Source organism: Notamacropus eugenii, chromosome 3 (assembly GCF_028372415.1).
Source record: "Notamacropus eugenii isolate mMacEug1 chromosome 3, mMacEug1.pri_v2, whole genome shotgun sequence".
Lineage (NCBI taxonomy): Eukaryota > Metazoa > Chordata > Mammalia > Diprotodontia > Macropodidae > Notamacropus > Notamacropus eugenii.
This window is the reverse complement of record NC_092874.1, coordinates 66,987,047-67,010,651: the sequence shown is the minus strand read 5'-3', so window position 1 is coordinate 67,010,651 and position 23,605 is coordinate 66,987,047. Positions and strand designations below refer to the sequence as shown.

Here is a 23,605-nt window from a genome sequence, read left to right as displayed (position 1 = left end):
AGTGCTTTTTGTGCAGTCCTTTTGGAGGAAACTCTTTGTCTCCCATTCTAGAGAGGATGTTTGTTTTTTGAGAGAAAGGACCTTGCAGACATTTTATATTCATTTTCTATATACATTATATGTTTATAGCTGAAAGGAACCTTAGAGGTCATGCATTTTTGCAGATGGGGGCAGCTAGGTGACACAATGGATAGAGTGTCAGGCCTGGAGTTAGGAAGCCTCACCTCCTTGAGTTCAATTCTGGACTCAGACACTTACTAGCTGTTTGACCCTGTGCAAGTTGTTTTACTCTATTTGCCTCAGTTTCCTCACTTATGAAATGAATTGGAAAACCACTTCAGTATCTTTGCCAAGAAAAGCCAAATGGGATCATGTAGAGTTGGACAAGACTGAAATGACTGGACAACCACAACAACATTTTTGCAGCTATAGAATCCTCTCTCCATTTTTCAGGTGAAGAAACTGAGGCCCCAAAATGTTAAGTGATTTGCCCAGACTAGTAAAGGTCTGAAGTGTGATCTGAACCCAGATTCTCCTGATTCCAAATCCACTGACCTATCCATTACACCATAGTGCCTTTTATTATAGCAGTCACTATAAATACAAAGAAAAATAATGAAATAGCTCCTGTTTTTAAGGAACTAGCATTTCATTGGTGGAGGGTGGAGGAGACAACACGTATATCACAGATTAAACACATAAAATACATACAAAGTAATTTCTGGCAGGGGAGCACTAGGATGTGTTTCTGGTAGGAGGTGGCTCCCTGAGCTGAACTTTGAAAGAAGCTGAAGTTTTGATGGGGTGGAACTAAGAGGTGACTATATATGGCAAGTATAGTGGGCAGTCTGTGCCAAGCCACAGAGATGGTCATGGGAATGTCCTGTTCAGGGGACAGCAAACAGGCCAGCTTAACAAATGAACTTAATAAGGATGCCTTTCATAAGTACTTGTTGACTTGGACTGAAGGAGTAGAGGGAGTCAAAGAACCTGAAGTGAGTTATAGCTCTCTGGCCAGCCATGATCAATCTTTCTTTTCCCTCCCAACCTACAAAGAAATAGTCTTACTTCTAAGTCAAAGGCAGTTCCCCAAACCTCTGCCACCTCAAATTACTTTGGCTAGCATCCATTTTCATTTTAGTAATGTAGAAAAACTCCACTTATCTGGAAATTGGATTCCTAGCAACCTCAACTATCTGGAAAGGGGTAATGATCCAGAAAGAAAACACAAGTCACTAGGCAGCTCAAATGGCTGCTGAAGCAGTTTTGAAAGGATCACAGAATCATAGAAGTGTAAGGGAATTTAGCTATCATCTCTTTTTTACCCTCTAATTTTAGGGAAGGCAATAAAGGAAAGGAATAAGCATTTACTATGTGTCAAGTACCTTGCTAGGTGCTTTGTACAAATATTATCTTATCTGATCTCACAATAACTCTGGAAAGTAGGTGCTATTATCCTCATTTCATATTTGGGAAATTGAGGCACACAACTAGTAAAGGTCTGTAAAATGAACTGGAGAAGGAAATGGAAAACCACTTCAGTATCTTTGCCAAGAAAACCCAAATGAGTCATAAAGGGTCACACAGCTAGATTCTGAGGTCAAATTTGAACTCAGATGCTCCTGACTGCAGGCCCAGAGCTCTGTCCACTGAATCACCAGCTGTCTAGAAAAGAACAAAAGGAAGATCTTAGTTACCAAGCTCCAATAATATATCTAAGGACACACAGCTGGTTAGTGGCTAAGGCGGGACAAGAACCCAGGTGTTACAAATTCTGTGTACTAAAATTCCTACACTTTCCTCTGCAGGAGAGTTCCCCAGGTTTTTCACTGAAGTCAATTCGTTTTTACTTTACAAGCAATTCTAACAAGTTTGGCTTTTTGTTTCCTGGCCAGAAGTGGACTAGAAACACAATTTGAGGTGTTCATGGAAACACATGCAAAAGTTATAAAAATCAGATAAAAAATTCAAAGGTAGGGAAATAGCACCATAGATTTCAATAGTCCTTGGAGGCCCTACTATACAGTATAATTTTTGGTATTTATAATTCCCACCCTGAGACAAAAAAAGCATATATTAGACTCAGTATTTTGGGAAATATGTAATATACTTTATAAAGATTTGCATCAAAAGTGTAAAGAATTGAAAAAAAGTTTTTTTATTGAAGGAATAAGTAGCTGTAAAATGAACATATTCTAAATGTCTATTGCCTTCATGATGGCAGTTGAACACAGTGATGCTATATGTTTTTTATTTGTAAGAATGTTTTTTTTAAAAACAAATTCGATGTTTTATTTTTCTCCCTTTTGTTCTGGCTGCTCCCTATGCCTGGAATACTCTCACTTGCATCCCCAATTGAGGTTCTTTTTTCTTTCAAGATCCATCTCTGGTGCTAAGTCTTCCATGATACTTTCCTTGATTTCTTTCTCCCCCAGCTGAAGGTGATCTCTTCTTGCAGTTTTCTTTGGAAACCCTTCTTTGCTACTTTCTTGTGCCTTCACTATATATACTTGTGTCACACTTATTTTTGCATGTACTTTCCCCTTCCTCCTCCACTAGACTTTCCATTTTTAGAGGCAAAGGAACACATTTGTTTTTCATCTTTGTACTTCTAGCACATAGTACACCTTATAAGGAATGGGCATTTAAATGCTTATTGATTTTAACTAAGTTTGGTCCATGAATCGGTCTCAAACCTTGATTTTGATAGAATTGTCATAGTCACAAGCTGCCCAAGTTGTTTCAAAATAATCCAAATTCTTGTTTTTAACAATAATGCTTATATGCCAAGTGAAAGATAAGCTCCTTGAGGCTAGGATTCTATATCATTAGAGCCAGGGCATCATAGCTATGGGTAGAAGTGAAGTACGCTTATAGCTACATATAGAATGAGTGAGTACAACCTCTCCTCTTATAAAACAAATGCCTAAATTTATACCATGACAAAATTGTAAAGAAAATCATCTTTGAAATACTTAAGGATCCTCTTTAATTCAATGACTAACCAGCATTTCAGAGGATTGACCATGAAGCATACTTTTTCCACTTCTTGACAGAAACTTTTTGGACTAAAAAGGTGGAATGAGGTAAGTATTTTCAGACATGACCAATGTATGAATTTGTTCTATTTGAGTATTGATTGTAAGGCAAGGTTGGGAGAATTATAGAGAATTGAGATGTATAGTGATGCCTCACTCCCCCCAAAAGAAGTCATAAAAGAGCACCAGTGAAGCATTTAAAAATACATAGAAGAGAACAGAAGGAAGTTGGGAAGGAAACACAGACAGGTGGGAAAGCTCTGGGACATTAGGAATTTATTATATACTTAAAATAACCTCAACAGGCTGTATGTAATGGAGACTCATTTTCATGAACAATCAGTCCTCTTTTCTGTTCTTTGCATATGGAAGTGCTTATGTATGCTGGTGTTTAGAATCAAGTTTAGAATACAAAGAAATTGAAAAAAAGAAATGTCAAGATGTTTCTTTGATGCTGGTGTTTACATTACAGAAGCTCAATGTTTTAATACCTAGCCTGATATTTTCCCCCACAGAGGCAAAATTGGGGATGTAGATGATGACAAACTCTCCACAGATGGCAAAGAGGAGGGAAAGTCAGAGGAGAAACTTGGTGTGACAGGACACATATGTGTGAGAGCTCTAAATAACATATAATCATTAATACATACCTTCGAACTCAAAGCCCTGCTACCAGGGATTTAACAGCTTAATCAATCATCGAGCTGAAAGGATTTTACAAAGGCAGTCTGACTCTTTCATTTTCAAGCTGAGGGACATGAGGCTAGAGGACACTAAATGGCCCAGGTCATATGGGTAGCAAGTTGCAAAGTTAAGACTTGAACACAGGTCCTCTGCCCCAAATTCAGAGCTCTTTCTGAAAGCAATTTTATGAATACTTGCTAGTAGACTGATTAGATCTTTAATCTTAGGAAGAGCCTTTTGACCTCCTCTGCTCAAAACACATCATAATGGTGTTTAATGGGAATGGAAATCAGTTTAATCTATCATTTTGTTGCTGTTAAAAATAGTTCAATAAGAATAATTTGCTACTAAATGCTGGCATTAATGGAAACCTTATATACTGATTTGAAATGTTTTATCCTAAGACTCTGCTTTTCTTTTTATGTCTTTGAACATATAGGTGTCCGTCCAGCTGCATCTTACTCTAAATAACAGAGAAAATCAGTATACATATCTTACTCTGAACCAAGGCTTGCTCATGGTGACATCCAAATACATTTGAGTCACCCAGAATTGCCTGTTTTCTCTGATTCTTCCTTGATTGACTTTTTTTTGACATGTTTAGTAAAACCAAGTGCTGGTTATACATGAATACTTTTTAAAGAACGGTATTCATGATTTTAGATCTGTGATCTGTAAGTGAAAAATTTCATTGAGATCTGCATTTGGACTATTTCTCTTTGTTTAAATGCTCTAATAGTGATAATCCTCCTGTTTACATAGCACTGACAAATGATCTCATTTGATTTGTGAAGAAAAGAAGGGTTGATGAATATTTCTATTTTTATAGGTGAGGAAATTTATATTTCTATTCTCCAGGCTATGCAGCTGGTATGTGCCTGTGGCTGAACTTTGACTGAAAGGTCTGGCAGCCCATTGGCTTTGGGAGAAGCCATGGAAGGGGAGTAGTAAGGGTTCACAGCTTCTTAGTTTATTCTGGAATATGGAGAGATCCAATCTGAAACATGAGCCGGTTTTACTCCAGTATATTTTCTACTCTTAAGACATATATTTCTTTAGTGGAATGAAATTTAAATTTGTGTGGATGTGTGCACACATGTGTCTGTGTATGCATGTAATGTGTATCTCTATTTCTTAATTTGTGTTGTATTAGGAGAGATAAAATTTGGGCTTTGGCTTGTCCCCTCTCCTATCTAGTGGGTAGATGACTGATACTTGCAAAAGAAGGAGCACAAAGTCATTCATAAGGCAGAATGAGGTGTAGAGCATCCCACAGATCTTAGGGATGCCTCTAAGGTAAGGGTCAATTCTGACTCATGGATAGTCTTTGGGGATATTGTGATTGTTACATGTGATTTTAGGTATAAGCAGAGATGTCTATAGGGAATGATATGAGGGGAAACAGAAGGATCCATGTCTTCAAAATTATCTCTTAATTCTCACCTTTAACTGATTCCTTTGGGTTAAAACATTTTTTTTCTGGAAAGCTCCCTTTAATGTGCAAATTCTTCTAAGAAAGAATAGCTTATCAAGGCACTAATTATTATAAACATGTCAACATGAATTATTTTTTTTTATCAGTTGAGAACAGAACCTTGAATGAATGGGACAACTAACAAACAGGTTGTGGTGGAAGATGGGACAAGAAGGAAAGGAATGGAACGTGAAGCACTGCTATGAGGTAGGGTAGGCTCAGGGGGCAGTCAAGGTGGGACATGAGGGTGCATGAGTTCCTTGTCAGGGAGATAAAGAAACTGAAAGGGAAGAGAAAGGGAATTTCTCTTTTTTTTCAAGAGAAAATATTCTGCTTCATTCTGCATTACAATTCCATAGTTCTTTCGCTGGATGTGGATGGCATTTTGCCTCAAAAGTCCTTTGAGAATGTTTTAGGTCCTTTCATTGCTGTGAAGGGCTAAGTCTATCAGAAACCGTCCTCGTGCACTGTGGCTGTTACTGTGTACAGTGATCTCCTGGTTCTGCTCATTTCACTCAGCATCAGTTCATAGAAATCTTTCCAGGTTTTTCTGAAGTCCACCTGTTCATCATTTCTTACAGCACAACAGTATTCCATTACATTCATATACCACAACTTGTTCAGTCATTCCCCAATTGATGGGCATCCTCTTGATTTCCAGTTTTTGGCCACAGTGAGATACAGTACTAGAAGTAATATTGCTGGGTCAAAGGTATGCACATTTTTATAGCCCTTTGGGCATAGTTCCAAATTGCTCTCCAGAATGGAGAGCTCACAGCTCTACCAACAATGAATTAGTGTTCCAACTCTCCCACATCTTCTCCAACATTGATCATCTTCCTGTTTTGTCATGTTAGCCAATCTGATATGTGTGATGTGGTACCTCAGAGTTATTTTGACTTGTATTTCTCTAATCAATAGTGATTTAGAGCATTTTTTATATGACTAGAGTTAGCTTTAATTTCTTCCTCTGAAAACTGTCTTTGACCATTTATCATTTGGGGAATGATTTGTATTCTCATAAATTTGACTCAGTTCTCTATTTTAAAAATGAAGTCTTTATCAGAGACATTAGCTGCAAAAATTATTTCCCAGTTTTCTGTTTCCCTCCTAATCTTGGTTGAATTGGGTATGTTTGTGTAAAAACTTTTCAATTTAATGTAATCAAAATTATTCATTTTGCACTTTATGATGTTCTCTATCTCCTATTTGGTCATAAATCTGTCCATTCTCCATAAATCTGGCAAATACACTATTCCTTGCCCTCCTAATTTGTTTCTAGTATCAGTCTTTATACCTAGATCATGTGTCCATTTGGACTTTATTTTGGTATACGGTGTCAGACATTGGTTTATGCTCAGTTTCTGCCACACTGTTATCCAGTTTTCCCAGCAGTTTTTGTCAAATAGTGAGTTCTTATCCCAAAAGCTAGGGTCCTTGGGTTTATCAAATAGAAGATTGCTATATTCATTGACTATTGTATTGAGTACCTAACCTATTCCACTGGTCTGCTCCTCTATTTCTTAGCCAATACCAAGTGGTTTTGATCATTGCTGCTTTATAATACAATTTGAGATCTGGTAGGGCTAGGCCACCTTTCCTAGCATTTCTTTTCATTAATTCCCTTGATATTCTGGATCTTTTGTTCTTCCAGATGAATATTGATATTATTTTTTTCTAGCTCTAGAAAATAATTTTCTGGTAGTTTAATTGGTATGGCATTGAATAAGTAAATTAATTTGGGTAGAATTATCATTTTTATTATATTAGCTTGGCCTACCCATGAGCAACTGATATTTTTCCAGTTATTTAGATCTGACTTTATTTGTGTGAAAGAGAAGGGGGATTTCAAAGACAACCTTTACTTGGTCCATAATTTTGTCAAGGATTGACCTTAGCTACAGGAATACTGAAAGTAGTACTATTATAATAAGCACACTATCTCTCAAGGGGCAGAGGGTTAAATACTATAAATATATAGCCCAATCTTTCTTAGTATGGCTGCGACTTTTTCACCTGCCTTCAGTGATTCCTGTGGGTTGAATTTTGCAATAGAATAGAATTTTAAAACTGGAAGAGCCCAGATAATCACTTACATGTAACAGATAATAATATGTGGAGTCTTCGGGATTATTTAATGTTTTGGGTTTTGATGGTCGTCTTGGAGGCCTTAATATTTTTGGCTCTTCTTTAGAGACACCTACAACAAAAGTATTGAGAAATAAGTATTCCGTTTTAAAGCTCTATTATAAAAATTATTTTCACATTTCACATAGAAAATTGAGGCTGGAGGTGAGAAAGGAGGAATTGGGATGGTTTACTTTTCCTTGCTGACATTCCCCCTCTGATCTTGACCACCCTTTCCATTGCCTATATGAGAGCTGGGAGGGGGAAGGAAGAGGAGAGGGTAGCTGACGAATAAAATGCAGTTATAGGAATAGAAAAGTATCCTCTTGGAGATGGTGAAGAAATAAACTCCTAGAACTAAATTATCCTACTCACTATTTCCTGGCTTTTCACTGTAATATCCATTTCCCTTTTTCCTTCAATGCAATTAATATACTTGTCTTCTCAATTTGTAAATTTCATAGGGTGGTCCAAAAGTCTTAATGCAGTTTTAAGTAATTAAAACCTAAACAGCATTGGGACTTTAGGGAAAACCTGTATATGTACATATAAACATTTATCAAGGATTTGCTTAGTACCAATTGATGGGGATTTATATAATGCTGAGAGTCTATCTATCTATCTATCTATCTATCTATCTATCTATCTATCTATCTATCTATCTATTTATCTATCTATCTATGTATTTATTTATCTATCTATCTGTCTGTCTGTCTCAAAATATATTTTGTTAGTAGAATTATATGTATACATACCTATTCAATTGGATATGTTTGTATAAACTCAAATATACATATATATGTATATATTTTAATTAAATATATGAAGAAATTGCCCATTTCATAGAATAAGATGAATCACTGAGAGGTAGAAAGGATCTTAGAGGTCATCTGTTTAAATTTCTTTTTTTGAAGATGAGGAAACTGAGGTCCAGGGAAGTTACATGAATTTTCCAAGGTAACATGTCAAAAGAATGAAAAAGTAGATTTCAGATAAACAATTGACCTGGAAAATAAATCAAGGAGAGATAACTTAAGAATTATTAGACTGCCAGAATACAAAAAAGAGCCTATACATCATATTTCAAAAAATTATAAAGGAAAATTGTGCCAATATCTTCGATCCAGAGGGTAAAATAGAAAGGGAAAGAATCCAGCAATCACCTCCTGAGATTCCAAAATGAAAAATCCCAGGAACATTTTAGCCAAATTTTAGAGCTCCCAGGTCAAGGTGAAAATAATTATAAGCAGCCAGAAAGAAACAATTCAGATATCATGGAGTCACAGTCAGAATCACACAAGAATTGGAGGCTTCCGTGTTAAAGGAGTGGAGGACTTGGAATGTAATATTCCAGAAGGCAAAGGAGTTAGGATTACAACCAGGAATAGCCTACCCAGAAAAACTGAGTATAATCCTTTAGGGGAGAAATGGGAATTTAATGAAATAAAGGACTTCTGAGAATTTTTTAAAATAAGGAAAGGTTCTATGTGGCAAGAACCTTGTGGAAGCGATAGTGATGTAGAAATATCAGCATTAAAGAAAAAAATGCAACCTCAGAATATTATCAAGAAAATAGTATAAGTGCCCCCATTTCCTCACTAACCTAATTCCCTCTTATGTTCCTGGAATATGACTTCCAACTTCTTGACTATTCAAATTGCCCTCTCAAAGTTACCATAACTTAGGGACATCAAAGGCCAATCTGTACCCTATAACACAAACGCCTCTTACAAAGTAGTCACCTATCGAAGTCTTCCTTGCCCTTAATGCCATGCTGTGCCACCTTCACTCTGGCCACCTTCCCACCTTCTTCTAAAATAGAGGAACCCTGGAGCATTTTGGGCTCCAATAGGTAAGCAGACCCCACTCATTTTCCATCTCCCTCTTATGTATTGCCTTCCCTATTAGAATGTAAGCTTCAGTGGGACAAGGACTGTTTTGCTTGCTTATCATCATATTTCAGCACTTAGCACAGTTCCTGGCATACAGCAAGCACTTAATAAATGTATTTTCATTTGTTTCTTCCTAACGTAGTTCATATTCAATATGGCTTACTGTTTTAGTCTCCTAATTTTTCTATTTTTGTCTCTTATTTTGTTTCTTATTTTGTCTTCTAACATATTTGGCTATTTTTGATGCTACTAAGGATTGACAGAAGTTTTTTCAGGATCATTAGTACCATCACACTCATTATAACAAGTAATTTTCTTAACATTATTGGTTTATAAAGTTAACATGCCTAAACTATCAAATCATATCTGAGTATTTTCTCAGTTGGATTCAGCCTGAAATTATTATTTTTACATAAATGTGAATCCATCTTTGCTCAACCATCACATCCTGTAACAGTTGTACAGACTGTTGGTACACAATTGAGTGAATTCAATCTGTCACATGCTTTGGTGTTGTTTGTAAGTGGTATCTGATGTAGGCTAGCAATGGGGTTGTGAATTCAGATAATGAATCCATGTATGAAAGAGATAACAATGCCAGAAAGTCATCAAATAAAATAGCTTACATATACATTGTAACTTTTGGAGAGGAATGAGATAGAATAGGCATCAATGTTCAAAAAATCACTTAGGGATCTTTTTCATAATGTTTTATTGAGTTTGTCTGTGCCTTCCTGTTCCTGCCTAGGCATTTATCACTTTTACTATTTATTACTGCAATAGCCTCTTAGCAAAAAAATGTTCCAATAGCTGTTGACATAGACAACACCTATGGAATAAAGTCCAGACTCCTTGACCTGGAATTCAGAGTCTTCCACAAGGTGGTCCCAATCTATCTCTCCAGCTTTATCTTTTATGAAACTTCCACTCAAACCCACCACTTCAGCCACTGTTGTCTGTTTTCCAAGCAAAGAAATCATACTTCTTCCCTATTTGTCTTCTCCTCGATGACACAGTGGATAGAACACCAATTCTGGAAGCAGGAAGATCTGAGTTCAAATCCAGCCTCAGACACTTACTAGCTGTGTGACTTTCAGCAAGTCATTTAACCCTGCTTGCCTCAGTTTCCTCATCTATAAAATGTACTAGAGAAACAAATGGCAAACCATTCAAGTATCTTTGCCAAGAAAACCTCAAATGGGGTCACGAAGAGTCAGACACAGCTGAAAAACAACAGTAGCATCAACAACAAAGCAGATTCCTCTCCTCTTCTTATTAGCACTGGACACGTAGGTGCTAGTGGGTTGTGGGAACAGAAGAAGAAGGTAGTCTCTGGAAAGCTAACCTAGGGCTAGAATGAGGGATAGGGGCTGGACATGGGAGTGGGGCAAGCCTGGAGAGGGACACAGGAACCAGTGGTTGAGGCAGAATTGGGCATCCAAGAGTAGTAAACAGGTCAGAGTATGTGTATGTCTATAGGGACATGACACTACTAAAAGTAGGAGCTCACCAGTGGCCCAGAACCATCATAGATAATAAAGCTCAGAACAATAAAGGACACATGTAACAATTAGGACCTTAACAATGATCCCAGCTTTTGCTTCAGCCTAGAAACTTTTAGATTTTCTTCCTGTTTAGGGAAAAGCTAGCTTGGAATCTATAAAAGTGAAACTACTTGGTAGCCTCTCGCATTATGGAATGAAGAGACAAACAGAGAAGAACCAGTGTGGCAGGAACAGATTTGGGATCAGAAGAGGTGGGGTAGAATCATGGTCTTGAAACCTAAAGCCATCTCACCATGGACAATTCACTTAGAGTCTTAGTTTTCTCATCTGAAAAATGGGGGCAGTACCTGTAATACTAATTTCACAGGGTTATTGTGAGTTCTCAATGAGATATAGAATAGAAATCACTTCATGGGACATGTTAGCAGATATGTGTGTATGCACATATACACAGGGTATCCCCAAAGTCTTGGTGCAGTTTCACATATTAATAGCTCCACCTTAAATTTTAATAGCTTAAAACTGCACCAAAACTTTTGGGACACCCTGTGTAAATGTGTATACACACACAGAGATGTCTACAGCATCAGCTGATCTGTAGGTCCTGACATAGGTAGACTCTGACAGTTCCCATCTATGTCCTACCCATTCTTCAAGGCATAGTTAAAGGTTCCACCTCTGAAGCCTTTATCAACCATTATAGCTCAAAGCAATCTCTCTTCTCTCAACAACTATGCCCCGTATTGTTTGTGCCACTCAGTTGGAACTTATTCATCTATTACCTTAGACTGATATTTTATTTTCCATGTTGCAGAAATTATCCTCAAGTGAGACTTTAAATTCCTCAAAAATGGAACCATGCCTTATATCTCACTATCCCTTATATGGAAGGCAGCTAGATGGTGCAGTGGAAAGAGTGGAATCAGGAAGACTTATTTTCCTGAGTTCAAATCTGTCCTGAGACATTTATTAGCTGGATAACCCAGGGCAAGTCACTTAACTTTACCTCAGTTTCCTCATCTGTAAAATGAGCTGGAGAAGTAAATGGCAGGATTTTTAACAAGAAAACCCCAAATGGGATCATGAAGAGTTGGACATGACTGAATATCAACATCCCCTATAAACTTTAGTATGGTGCAATTCACACAGTAGGTACTCTCTGGATATTCTGTTGACTGATTCCACCTGCTTAGTGATCCAGCTCAGAGCAGGTACCCAGAGCTGAGCAAACAGCCAGCATTCAATAAATACTTGCATTTCTATCCCAGAACTAAATTTCTGATTTAGACATGTAGGTAAATTATACAAAATTTTACTTTAAAATTTACAGTTAATGTTAGCTTCATTGAAATGAGGAAAATGTGATGAAATATACTTCTGAGGAAACATGAAGATAAATTAGTAAGTTTCTTGCTTATTAATTGGCTTACAGTAACAGAATACAAGACTTTGCATTCTTGAAATATATTACTCTTAAGATGTTGTCATGAAAACAATGGATGTCCCTCGATGCAAATTATCAATGAATGAACAGGGATAGTTGATAGTACCCCCTTTTGAGTGCCAGACCACTACTGCATATTTGGCAATACCCACGTATTTGAAAAGAAGCAGATATTCATTTCCTCTTATCTTTGTCCTCAGAATCTTTATTCCTTTGGGGAAAGTACAAAGTATGTCTACTCCCATCATCATAATTCCTTAATTACAAAAATGACAAACATTTATAATAATAAATGATCAGCAGTATATCAATGTTGGCACCAGAAAAATTAGCTGTGTAATTTTTGTGTATGATAAATATTAGCTCGTAAAGGTCACTGACATATTGAACTGCTGGAAGGTATGATATTAATTTAAATTGTAGTTGTTACTGATTACTTTTATTGTTTTAGTGGATAAGAAATTCATTCTTCTCCCTCCGGGATGAGTGGATAATTATCTCTCTCTCTCTCTCTTTTGCTTTTGGAAGGCCTGTGGTGATTTTCTAATGTTTGCTTTAGTAAATTAAATTTCATCACATTTTGATCATTTTAATGAAGCTGATATTAATTGCAAAATTCAAGTATATGCACTCTGTGTCATTTCACTAAATGTCAAATATCTAAATCCAAAATTGGATCCCTAGACGAAAATTTACTTGTTATACTTCTGTAAGTGTTTTAAAAAAATTTCTAGTTTTTCTTTTGAAAAGATCTCTTTTTTACTTTTGATGAACTGTCCAACAGAGAAGTGGAATGCAAAAAGAGAGGATCATTGATTTATTGTGATGGTTAGGATACCTGACAATATTTGAAGTCACTCTCATCTGCCAGGAACTTCTGCAGGTCTTTCTTTCAAAACATCTGCTTTTTAACTGAGCCAAGAATTCCAGATCATCTGCTGCTATGTTCAGGATGTAGGCTGACCGCGCTGGAATGAGTTCTGACCTCAACAGCAATCATAGAAAAATTCTGGGCTGTTTTGAGTGCTTTGGCCTGAACCTTCAGCTCCTAAAAATGCCGTGGTTCTTACCTTGGACTTCTGACCACTCACCTTTCTCTGTCCCATGGTATTTAGGCTTGCTTGGAATCACAGTATTTAGAGAAAACCTGTCTGTTTGGGTTTCTGCCTTATGGCTACATGTTCCAAGCTATGCTCCTGAGTCAAGACTTTATCTCCCATGTCAAAAAAACCTTTTCATCCTGAAAGTTCACTCTATCCCTGGACTTCTCATATTGGAAATACTCTACTACTGTGGTGCTTTCCTTTGATTGGCTGGTTCCTCCCAGAACCTCCATTTTTAGGAGAATGCTCATGCCAGCTCTATCTTCATTACTCTTCAGATTACATTACTGACTCTCCAGACCTTCTTTGCCTTTCTTCCTCCATCCCCAATTGCCTTCCATTCTCCCCACTTTTCAGGTCTCTTTTATGTGCACTTGTCCTCCATTAGATTATAAGTTTCTTGAGGACAAGGACTATCTTTTTTTTATACTTGTATTTGTATCCATAGTACTTAGTGCAGTGCCTGGAACATACAAAGTACTTAATAAATGCTCATTGTTAGATTCTGATACTCAGTTCTCAACTTATCACCTGGTCTATAGCTCTGCCCTGACTACAAGTTTTAGGACTGTGCTTTCACAACCATTCTTTCTTTTATCCCATGCTTCCAGTCTTCCTCTAGTTCTGGTTTGAATTCCTCCCCATCTCAATCTGTTACCTACAATCCTGGTGTTGTGAGTCAGAAATTTGGAGGTCATAAGATCATAGATTTAGGGATAAGGAACCTTAGAAGTCACTAGACCAACCTCTGCATATTGTAGATAGGGAAGTTGAGAACAGGAGAAATGAAATTATTTTTCCAAGATCATACAGGTAGGTGGCAGGATTAGGAATTGGACCCAGTTTCTCTGACTCCTAATTCAGTTCTCTTCTTGGTGATATGAGAACTATGCCGTATCATGCTGGCTACACTTCTGGATTCAGGGAATTCTGCCTCTATCCTTTCTCTTTGTTGATTTCATTGCAAATGTTGGGAAAATCAGGGGAAGGCAAAGATAATTGTAGTTGGGATGTGACTGAAAGGGACATTCCTGCTCCCAACAGTTGCCACACTATCACCTTTACTAGATCACTAGCATGTTAGCTCAGTTGACTGAAATGCTGCTGCAATGTGGTGAAGAGAGTGCTGGGCTTAGAGTTAGGAAGACCTAGGTTCAAATCCTGCCTCAGGCACTAGATGTGCGGCCCTGGGCAGGTTACAACCTCTCACTTAGCTTCTTCCTCTGTAAAATGAGGGGGTTGCACTCAATAATTTCTCTGGCTTCTTTCATCTTTAATCTATGATCCCATGATCCTATAGTTTGGAGGACCAAAAATTAGATGCTTCTCTCCCCCATTACAAAGTAATATATGGTATCCAGTCATCTTGCAAATGTGTACCCATTATAATGGAGGGGAAGTTAGTGGGTGGCAGGTAAAGCTTCAACCTTACTCTCATCAAAATTGGCTCAAATAGGGAACAATGTACATAGTCATTTAGCTATAGAAATCTATCTTACCCTATAAGGAAGCAAAAATGGATGTGGATAAAAGAAGGGGAAGGGGTGGAACTAATAAAAAGGAGGATATATTGGAGAAGGTGGTGATCAGAAGTAAAACATTTGTGAGGAAAGGGTGGGATATAAGAGAGAAGAGAGGGTTAAAAAGCAAAAAAAGCATGGAGTTAATATACAGTTAGTTACCATAACTATAAATGTGAATGGGATGAACTTACCTATAAAATGGATAGCAGAATAGATTAAGAATCAAGATTGTACAATATGTTGTTTACAAAAAAACCAAACAAACCACATTTGAGGCAGAGAGATACATAAAGGGCAAAATTAAGGGATTGGAACAAAATATATCATGCTTCAGCTGAAGCAAAGAAAGCAAGGGTAGCAATCATGATCTCAGACAAAGCAAAGACAAAATGGATGTAATTTAAAAAGATAAAGAAATAAACTATATCTTGCTGAAAGGTACCATAGAAAATGAAGTCATATCAATACTAAACATATATGCACCAAATGGTTTAACATCTAAATTTATGAAGGGAAAGTTGAATGAGTTACAGGAGGAAATAGATAATAACACTATACTAATGAGGGACCTAAATTTTCCCTTCTCAGAACTAGATGAATCTAACCAAAGAAAAAACAATAAAGAATTTATGGAGGTAAATAAAATTTTGGAAATTAGATGTGATAGGTCTCTGGAGAAAATTGGATGGGAATAGAAAGGGATATACTCTTTTCTCAGCAGTACATGCAACTTACACAAAAATTGATCATGCGTTAGGACACAAAATCCTCACAATCAAAAAAATAGTAAATAGTAAGAAAAGCAGAATAGTAAGCATCAATGAATTGGGCATGCAACTAAAAAAACTAGAAAAAGAACAAGTTAAAAATCCTCAATTAAATACCAGTTGGAAATACTGAAAATCAAAGGAGTGATCAATAAAATAAAAAGAAAATGATTGAACTAATAAATAAAACTAGAAGTTGATTTTATGACAAAACCAATAAAATAGACAAGCTATTGGTGGATTTGATTTAAAAAGGAAAGAAAATACCAAATTATTAGTATCAAAAAATGAAAAGGATGAATTCACCACCAATGAAGAGGAAATTAAGGCAATTGTTAGGAACTATTTTGCCCAATTATATGCCAATGAATTTGACAATCTTTTAATGAAATTGATAAATATCTACAAAAATAAAAATTACCCAGATTGGCAGAAGAAGAAATAAAATACTTAATCTAATCTTAGAAAAATAAATTGTGCAGGCCATCAATGAACTTTCTAAGAAAAAAATCCCCAGGACCAGATGGATTCACAAGTGAATTTTACCAAACCTTTAAAGAATAATTAATCCCAATACTATATAAGCTATTTGGAAAAATAGTTGGAGAAAGAGTCCTACCAAGTTCCTCTTACAATATAAATTTGGTGTTGATACCCAAATCAGGAAAAGCCAATCCAATTTCCCTAATGAATATTGATGTAAAAAATTTAAATAAAATACTAGCAAAAACATTACAGCAGTATATCACAAGGATTATACACTAAGACCAGGTAGGATTTATACCAGGAATGAAGGATTGGTTCAGTATTAGGAAAACTATCAGCATAATTGACCATATCAATAACAAAATCAATAAAAATCATATGATTATCTTAACAGATGCAGAAAAAGACTTTGACAAAATACAAAGATCTAAGCTTTTGGAACAAAAAACTAATTTGACAAAACCATCTGGGGAAACTAGTAAACAGCATGACAGAAACTAGGTATAAAACAATATTTTACAAAATATACCATGATAAGGTGAAAATGGGTACATGATTTATACATAAAGGGTGATACCATAAGTGAATCAAGAGCATGGGATAATTGATCTTTCAAATTGATGGATAAAGGAAGATTTTAGACCAAAGAAGATACAGAGAGCATTGCAAAATGTAATATAGATAATTTTGATTGTATTAAAAATATTTTCGCAAATAAAATCAATGCAACCAAAATTATAAGGCAAGCAGAAAACTGGGAAAAATTGTTTTTGCAACAAGTATCTCTGATAAAGGTTTCATTTCTCAAATATATAGAGAACTATATCAAATTTATAAAAGCACAAATTGATAAGTGGTTAAAGGATATGAACAGGCAGTTTTTAGACAAAGAAATCAAAGCTACTTGTAGTCATATGAAAAAACACTCTGTTATCACTATTGATCAGAGAAATGCGAATGAAAACAACTCTGAAGTACTATCTCACACCTATTAGAGTAGCTAATATGACAAAAAGGGAAAATGTTGGGTGTTGGAGGGGATGTGTGAAAACTGGGACACTACTGCACTGTTGGTTGATGTGTGAACTGATCCAAACATTCTGGAGAGCAATTTGGAACTATGTCCAAAGACCTATAAAACTGTGCATACCCTTTGATCTAGCAATACCACTGCTAGGTCTTATCCCAAAGACATGCAAAAAAGGGAAAGAGACCTATTTGTAGAAAAAAATATTTATAGCAGCTCTTTTTGTGCTGGCTCAGAATTGGAAATCAAAGGGGTGCCCATCAATTGGGGAATGGCTAAACAAACTGTGGTATATGATTATAATGGAATATTATTGTGCTATGAGAAATGACAAGCATGATGATTTTAGAAAAAACCTGGAAAGACTTACATGAGCTGATGCATAGTGAACAGAACCAGGAGAATGCTGTCCACAGTAACAGCAATATTATTTTATGAAGAACTATAAATAACTTATTTATTCTCAGCAATACAATGATCAAAGACAATCCCAAAGGACGAATGATAAAGCATACTATCTCCAGAGAAAGAAAGAACTGCTATTGATTGAATACAGATTGAAGCATGCTATTTTTCTCTTCCTTCCTTCCCTAACTGCCTCCCTCCCTTCTTTCTTTTCCTTCCTTCCTTCCTCCCTCCCTCCCTCCCTCCCTCCCTCCCTCCCTCCCTCCCTCCCTCCCTTCCTTCCTTCCTTCCTTCCTCCCTCCCTCCCTCCCTGCCTTCTTTCCTTCCTTCTTTCCTTCCTTTCTTCCTTTTTCCTCTCTTTCATTTCTCCTTTTGAGTCTTCTTGGATAAATGACTAATATGGAAATGTTTTATATAATTGTACATGTAAAACCTGTACCTGATTGCTTATTGTGTCAGGGAGGGAGGAGGATAGGGATAGAGGGAAGGTAAGAATTTGGAACTAAAAACTTCCAATAAAAATGGTACAAAATTGTAAAAAAAATGTGTCCATTTATTATAATGACTTCTAGGCCAGAGAGAGAGGACCAACAATTCAAAGCACATTATCCCCCAAAGCTAAAGCCATGGGTACTAAAATGAGGGCACAGGGTGTTGGGTCAGGGTCAGGAAGACCTGAGTTGGTCAGTAAACATCTATTAAACACCTACTATATGCCTAGCATTGTGTTAAGGATAGAAAAAGAGGCACAAAGACAGCATCTGTCTCCGAATTTACAATCCCAGTGTTGTAAGTCAGAAATTGGGAGGTTTTAAGATCATAGGGTTAGGGCTAAGGAACCTTAGAGGTCACTAGTCTGACCTCTACATTTCACAGATAGGGATAGAGGTCTGCATTAAAATCCTGTCTGATATTTACTAGCTATGTGACCCCGGGCAACGCATCCTCTGCTGTCTCAGTTTTCTTAGCTGTAAAATGGAGATTATAATAGCACCTACCTTCCAGGGTTGTTGTGAGGATTAAATGAGATAATATTTGTATTGTACTTAGTATAAGTACCTGGTACACAGAAGGTGCTTACTAAATGCTTACTTCCCTAAGACAACATGTTGGGGTTCTTTTTGAGTATAAGGATACCATGGAGCCTCTAAAAAGGTCACACTACTTAGGAATATGCCAACCTGTCTAGGGAATAGGAAAGAATAAGTAGTAAGTTAAAAAAAATTGCTTTACTTTTTGCTTGTCAAAAAACCACAGATTCCAGGATAAGTAGTTAAGTAGTCATAGATCTTTTCAAAAATGTAGATGATTCTTTATTCTTAGGTATGTTGGACATGTTTCTTTTTGGCATGGGCCAACCCTCGGTAGCTGATATGTGTGGATGAGGATCTGTGGTTCAGCTTAATTCAGTACACGATGCAATTTTCAGTTATTCTCGTTAGAGTGAATCTGATCACTGGTAGAGGGAGACATCAAACAATTCTGCAGTAGTTAAAAGGTGATACACAAAAAATTGTGACAGCTGCTTAGGTACATATAACAAACATTAGTTGCGGTGTTACAGTAAGGCTTCCGTGAAGTCACCTCAATTCGTTTTAAACTGAAGTGAGTGATTCAACTCCAGGTCGAGAAAATTGTCTCAATGGAAACCATTGAAAGGGCCCTAGTTCCAACTGCTAGAGACTCACATGATCATATAGTGTATCTAAAGGGAAAGAAGGAAATATGTATTTATTAAGTACCTATGAGGTACTTAATAAAGTACTTAATTAGGTACTGTGCTAAGTAAGCACTTTACAAATACTTTCTCATTTTGATACAACAACTCCGAGAGGCAGGTGCTAGTATTATTCCTGTTTTACAGATAAGGAAACTGAGGCCAACAGAGATTAAGTGGCTTTCCCAGGATCACAGAGCCAGTAAGTGTCTGAGATGGGATATGAACTCAGCTCTTTCCTACTCCAGACCCAACAACCTATCCACTTCATTCCTTAGCTTTATCTCAGGGTAAAATTCCCCCAGAATTTAGCTCTTCAGAATCACCCAATTCTTATTCAGTTTCTTCACATCGTATTTTTAAGCACCTTCTGTGAGTGACTTCACATTTACATGGCTAGATTAAACTGTGGAAACATCTTAATATTATATAAACAAGTTACTCTTCTTGAAATTCTAATTCACTTTTTAAAAAACCATTTTATTCTGGTGTTTGCTTACATGGCTGTTTTGTATTGTTATGGAATATGCATTTTACCATCTGTGATTAATTTTTAATGCATTTGGTAATCATTTTGGACACTCAATATAATTTTAATATTCTGCTAACTTCTTGACAATGATAAAACAAAAAAAAGCTTCATTAATCAATGTAATACTAGGGAAAGCACATGGTCAATAGCTGGAAACATTTTATATGAGAAAATAATTACTATTACATGCCACCAAAACCAATTTTTTGGTCCTCAGTTTACATCTCTGAATTATATGTTGTTAGATCAGCCAGTCTAAGTTGTACTCACACTGTAATTAGGGTCTAGAAGACTTTCAGGATCTCACTGGGGGCTGAGATTTGAAGGGTACAATGAGGTTCTTAAAGAAATGGTCAAGAGAATTCATTTAATTGACTATGTGTATAACTCTGTGTTAGCTACTAAGTTTATATATATATGTACATATATATACATATATACATATACACATATATACATATACACATATATAGTCATTGAAAACTGCTAGACACAAATTCTGTGATTACACATTAGACACGACTGAATAAAAATTACGTGAAGTCCACTACTTACTGTTTAATAAAATAGCTTATCTGTGTACCAAATACTGCTACAAAAGTGGTAAAACCTCTAAATGATGTATGGATAAAGAAAGAGGTTAACACTTGTGTTGTAGGCTAACCCTATTACTCAGATTTTTACTCTAGGCTTGGCAATGGTATGATATGACCTAAGGCATATCTGAGTCCATGTATTAATGACTCACTAATGAATTCTAATGAGACAGGTAAATGGTGCTGAGCTTCGGGTTAGGAAGATCGTGGCTCAAATCCTACCTCCAAAACTTATTTAGTTCTGTAACCATGGACAATCACTACTTCCCTAAGTCTCAGTTTCTTCATCTGTACAATGAGAGGACTGGCCTCTGAATGAGATCAGTTTCCTAGACCTTTATCTGTTAACCTATGTTTAGATTTCAGTGCTCCCCTAAGTTATCTGCTAAGCTATGTTTTAAGGTAGCTCTAGAGTGAACTTTTTTAAAAAATGGGCAAATAAACAGTATAACTAAAAACAATAGCTTTATGTGGAGGTGACGCTTTCAAGGTGCTTCGCAGATATCTTAATATACTACAGTGGAATGCAAATATTTCAGTCACTGTGGAACTTAATTGTAGCTACTTCCCAATTAAGTAATTATTGCCACAAGGCAGTAAGAGGACACAGGGATTATAAAATCCACAACAAAAGACACTTATATTTGTTGAAATTATTTAAATGTCTTATTTTGGTTAATAATTTCAGTAATTTTCTTACACTAAATTCTGTGCCAGGAACAAACAAGCAACATTTTTCTGAATTAAATTTCATAATCTCTCCTTTTCCATCATTCATTACCAAAAGGGAAGTAAAAAAAGAGAAGAGGAGAAGAAGGTAAGGATATTGGTAATACATGAATTGGATACTTAGTTCAGAATAATTAAAAGGCAATTTACCAGTTAAATTCTGTGAAAGATAAGATGGCATACAATTTCTTTGTTGTAGTTGACCTTGCAACAGTTGACCAACACAATGACAGGCACTGTACCTGATAGGTAATTTCTCTAGTTGTCTAGCTTCTGAGGGATAGACTTCTTGGTAGGTTAAAGATATCTTCATAAACAAAAGGTAACAAACTCCCTCCACCCCCCCCCCCCAAAAAGACAAGACAGAAATAAGAAGGACAAAGTGTCTTTGGCAACCAATCCGAAATATAAACTACAAATTCCATTGAACTGTTTATACAATTACCTGTAAGGTTATACCTCTTAATGTTAATATTGTGCTTATTTTTTAAAAAAATGAATAAATTGGTCTGGTATGTATATATATAAATATATATAAAACACACACACACACACACACACACACACACACACACACATATATATATAAAACATATGTATGTTCAGAAGTGAGAGGTTGTGTGTCTAGAAGCCATTTGGACTGATTTTAGCCATGAATTCAACTAAACTATTGGTCAATCCAGCCAAACAATGGATTGTTTTTAACCAGCTTAAAAATATAATGTGTTACTTGACAGAAATGACCAAGTCATCTACTTGTTTTGATTTCACGTACAAAAACAGAGGCAATCAATCAATTAGTCAATAAGCATTTATTGATTCTGCTTATTTCTGTCCATGTCAGCACTGCTTATTTTTAAACTATAAAATTCTTCATATGCTGAGACTGTTGGTTATCTCAATTTGAATAGTACCCTGGACAGAGAGGTGCATGATAAATGTTTTTTGATGGTGATGATGAAGATGAATTGGAAATATAAAGAGAACTACCTAGTTCCATGTTGAATTCTGGTAATTAGCAAAATAATTATTTTTCTTGCATTGTCACCTTTCTGCTTGGAGTTGTAGAGGAACTTTTTGGGGCAACGAGTGTGATTATTTATCCAGGAGAAGAGGTATAGAATGCTTAATGATTCCTGACAGCAGACTGACTTGGAAGAGTAATAATCCTTCAGATGCACATTTGGTGCAAAGCAACATTATTTCTCCAATTTCTTTGCTTTCTGTTGCTAATGAAAAATCTCCCCTTAAAAATATAAAATCCAATATCTTTTAAGCTGTCAGATGAATGAAGAATGTTAGTCTGCTCTTGGATGAATGTAGACACAGCTTCCTGTCCAGCATGTGAAATGCATTTTGAGATGCTTGCATTACAACTGTGAGATAATACACACATATCTAACAAGTCTAAATTCAGGAAATCTTCATAATTATCATTCAAACATAAGCTGACATATAAATTTAAGGTGTGTTTGTCCTTCGTTGCTGAAGAAGACCATGCCATCAGAGAAGTGATGACATGACTTGCACTTGACTTTGTTTTGAGTGAAGGAAGGCTGTGAAGGTCACCAGACTCACTTCTCCTCCAGAGCCATCTGAATCCAGTGACCAGATATTCATCAGGATGACTGGAGATGACCCAGGATGAGGCAGTTGGGGTTAAATGACTTGCCCAAGGTCACACAGCTAGTGAGTGTCAAGTGTCTGAGGTGAGATTTGCACTCAGGTCCTCCTGACTCCTGCACTGGTGCTCTATCCACTATACCACCTAGCTGCCCCAAATAAATTTAATATCACCTTAGAAGATGGACTAAAGAGAAACCAGATATCAGTATTTATTGGCTTTTGTGATTAGAATCAAACATGGCATCAGGAAGACCTGAGTTTGCATCCTGTCTTAGATAATTACCCAACCATGTGACTCTGGGTAAGTAACTTGACCTCTCTCAGTCTCCATTTCCTCATCTATAGAACTGGGGAAATAATAGCATTCTCCACAGGATTGTGGCAAGGATAAAATGAGCTAATATGGGGAAAGAATACCTTGCAAACCCTACATCACTATTTAAATGTTATTATTACTCTTGTTATTTGTGTGTCCCTAGGCAAGTCACATAACTTCTTAGCCCCAGTTTTCTCACATGCAAAATGGGGATAACCATGATATCTTTCTTATGAGATATGTAAAGAACTTTGTACTATATAAATGTTAACTATTATTATTATTTAGACTTTTTTCCTTATTGGAAAAGGGACATTAAGGATTTTTAATAGTTTGCAAAATGTTTCTTTAATTGTTTAAAATGTGTGAAAAAAAATGAAGCAAAGGACATTGACCATCTTGGTGCAGCATTATGTCCTTGATATACTAAGCAAGTACATCATTGCAATACAACAGAATGCTTCTTAGTTATTGTTTAGTTGTTTCAGTCATATCTGACTCTTTGTGATCTCATTTTAAGCTTTTCTTGGTAAAGATACTGGAGTGGTTTGCCATTTGCTTCTCCAGCTCATTTTACAGATGAGGAAACTGAGGCAAACAGAGTTAAGTGATTT

At 36.3% G+C, this 23,605-nt stretch overlaps 1 protein-coding gene across 1 annotated transcript in view; it reads right to left on the bottom strand.

The window, feature by feature from the left end:
- The window catches only part of MYO3A (myosin IIIA), a 247,917-nt gene that overhangs the window by 11,908 nt on the left and 212,404 nt on the right, over positions 1-23,605 (bottom strand). The window contains exon 31 of the mRNA XM_072651758.1: positions 7,293-7,396. Coding sequence (XP_072507859.1) covers positions 7,293-7,396 — 104 coding nt within the window. The remainder of the gene's footprint in view (positions 1-7,292; positions 7,397-23,605) is intronic.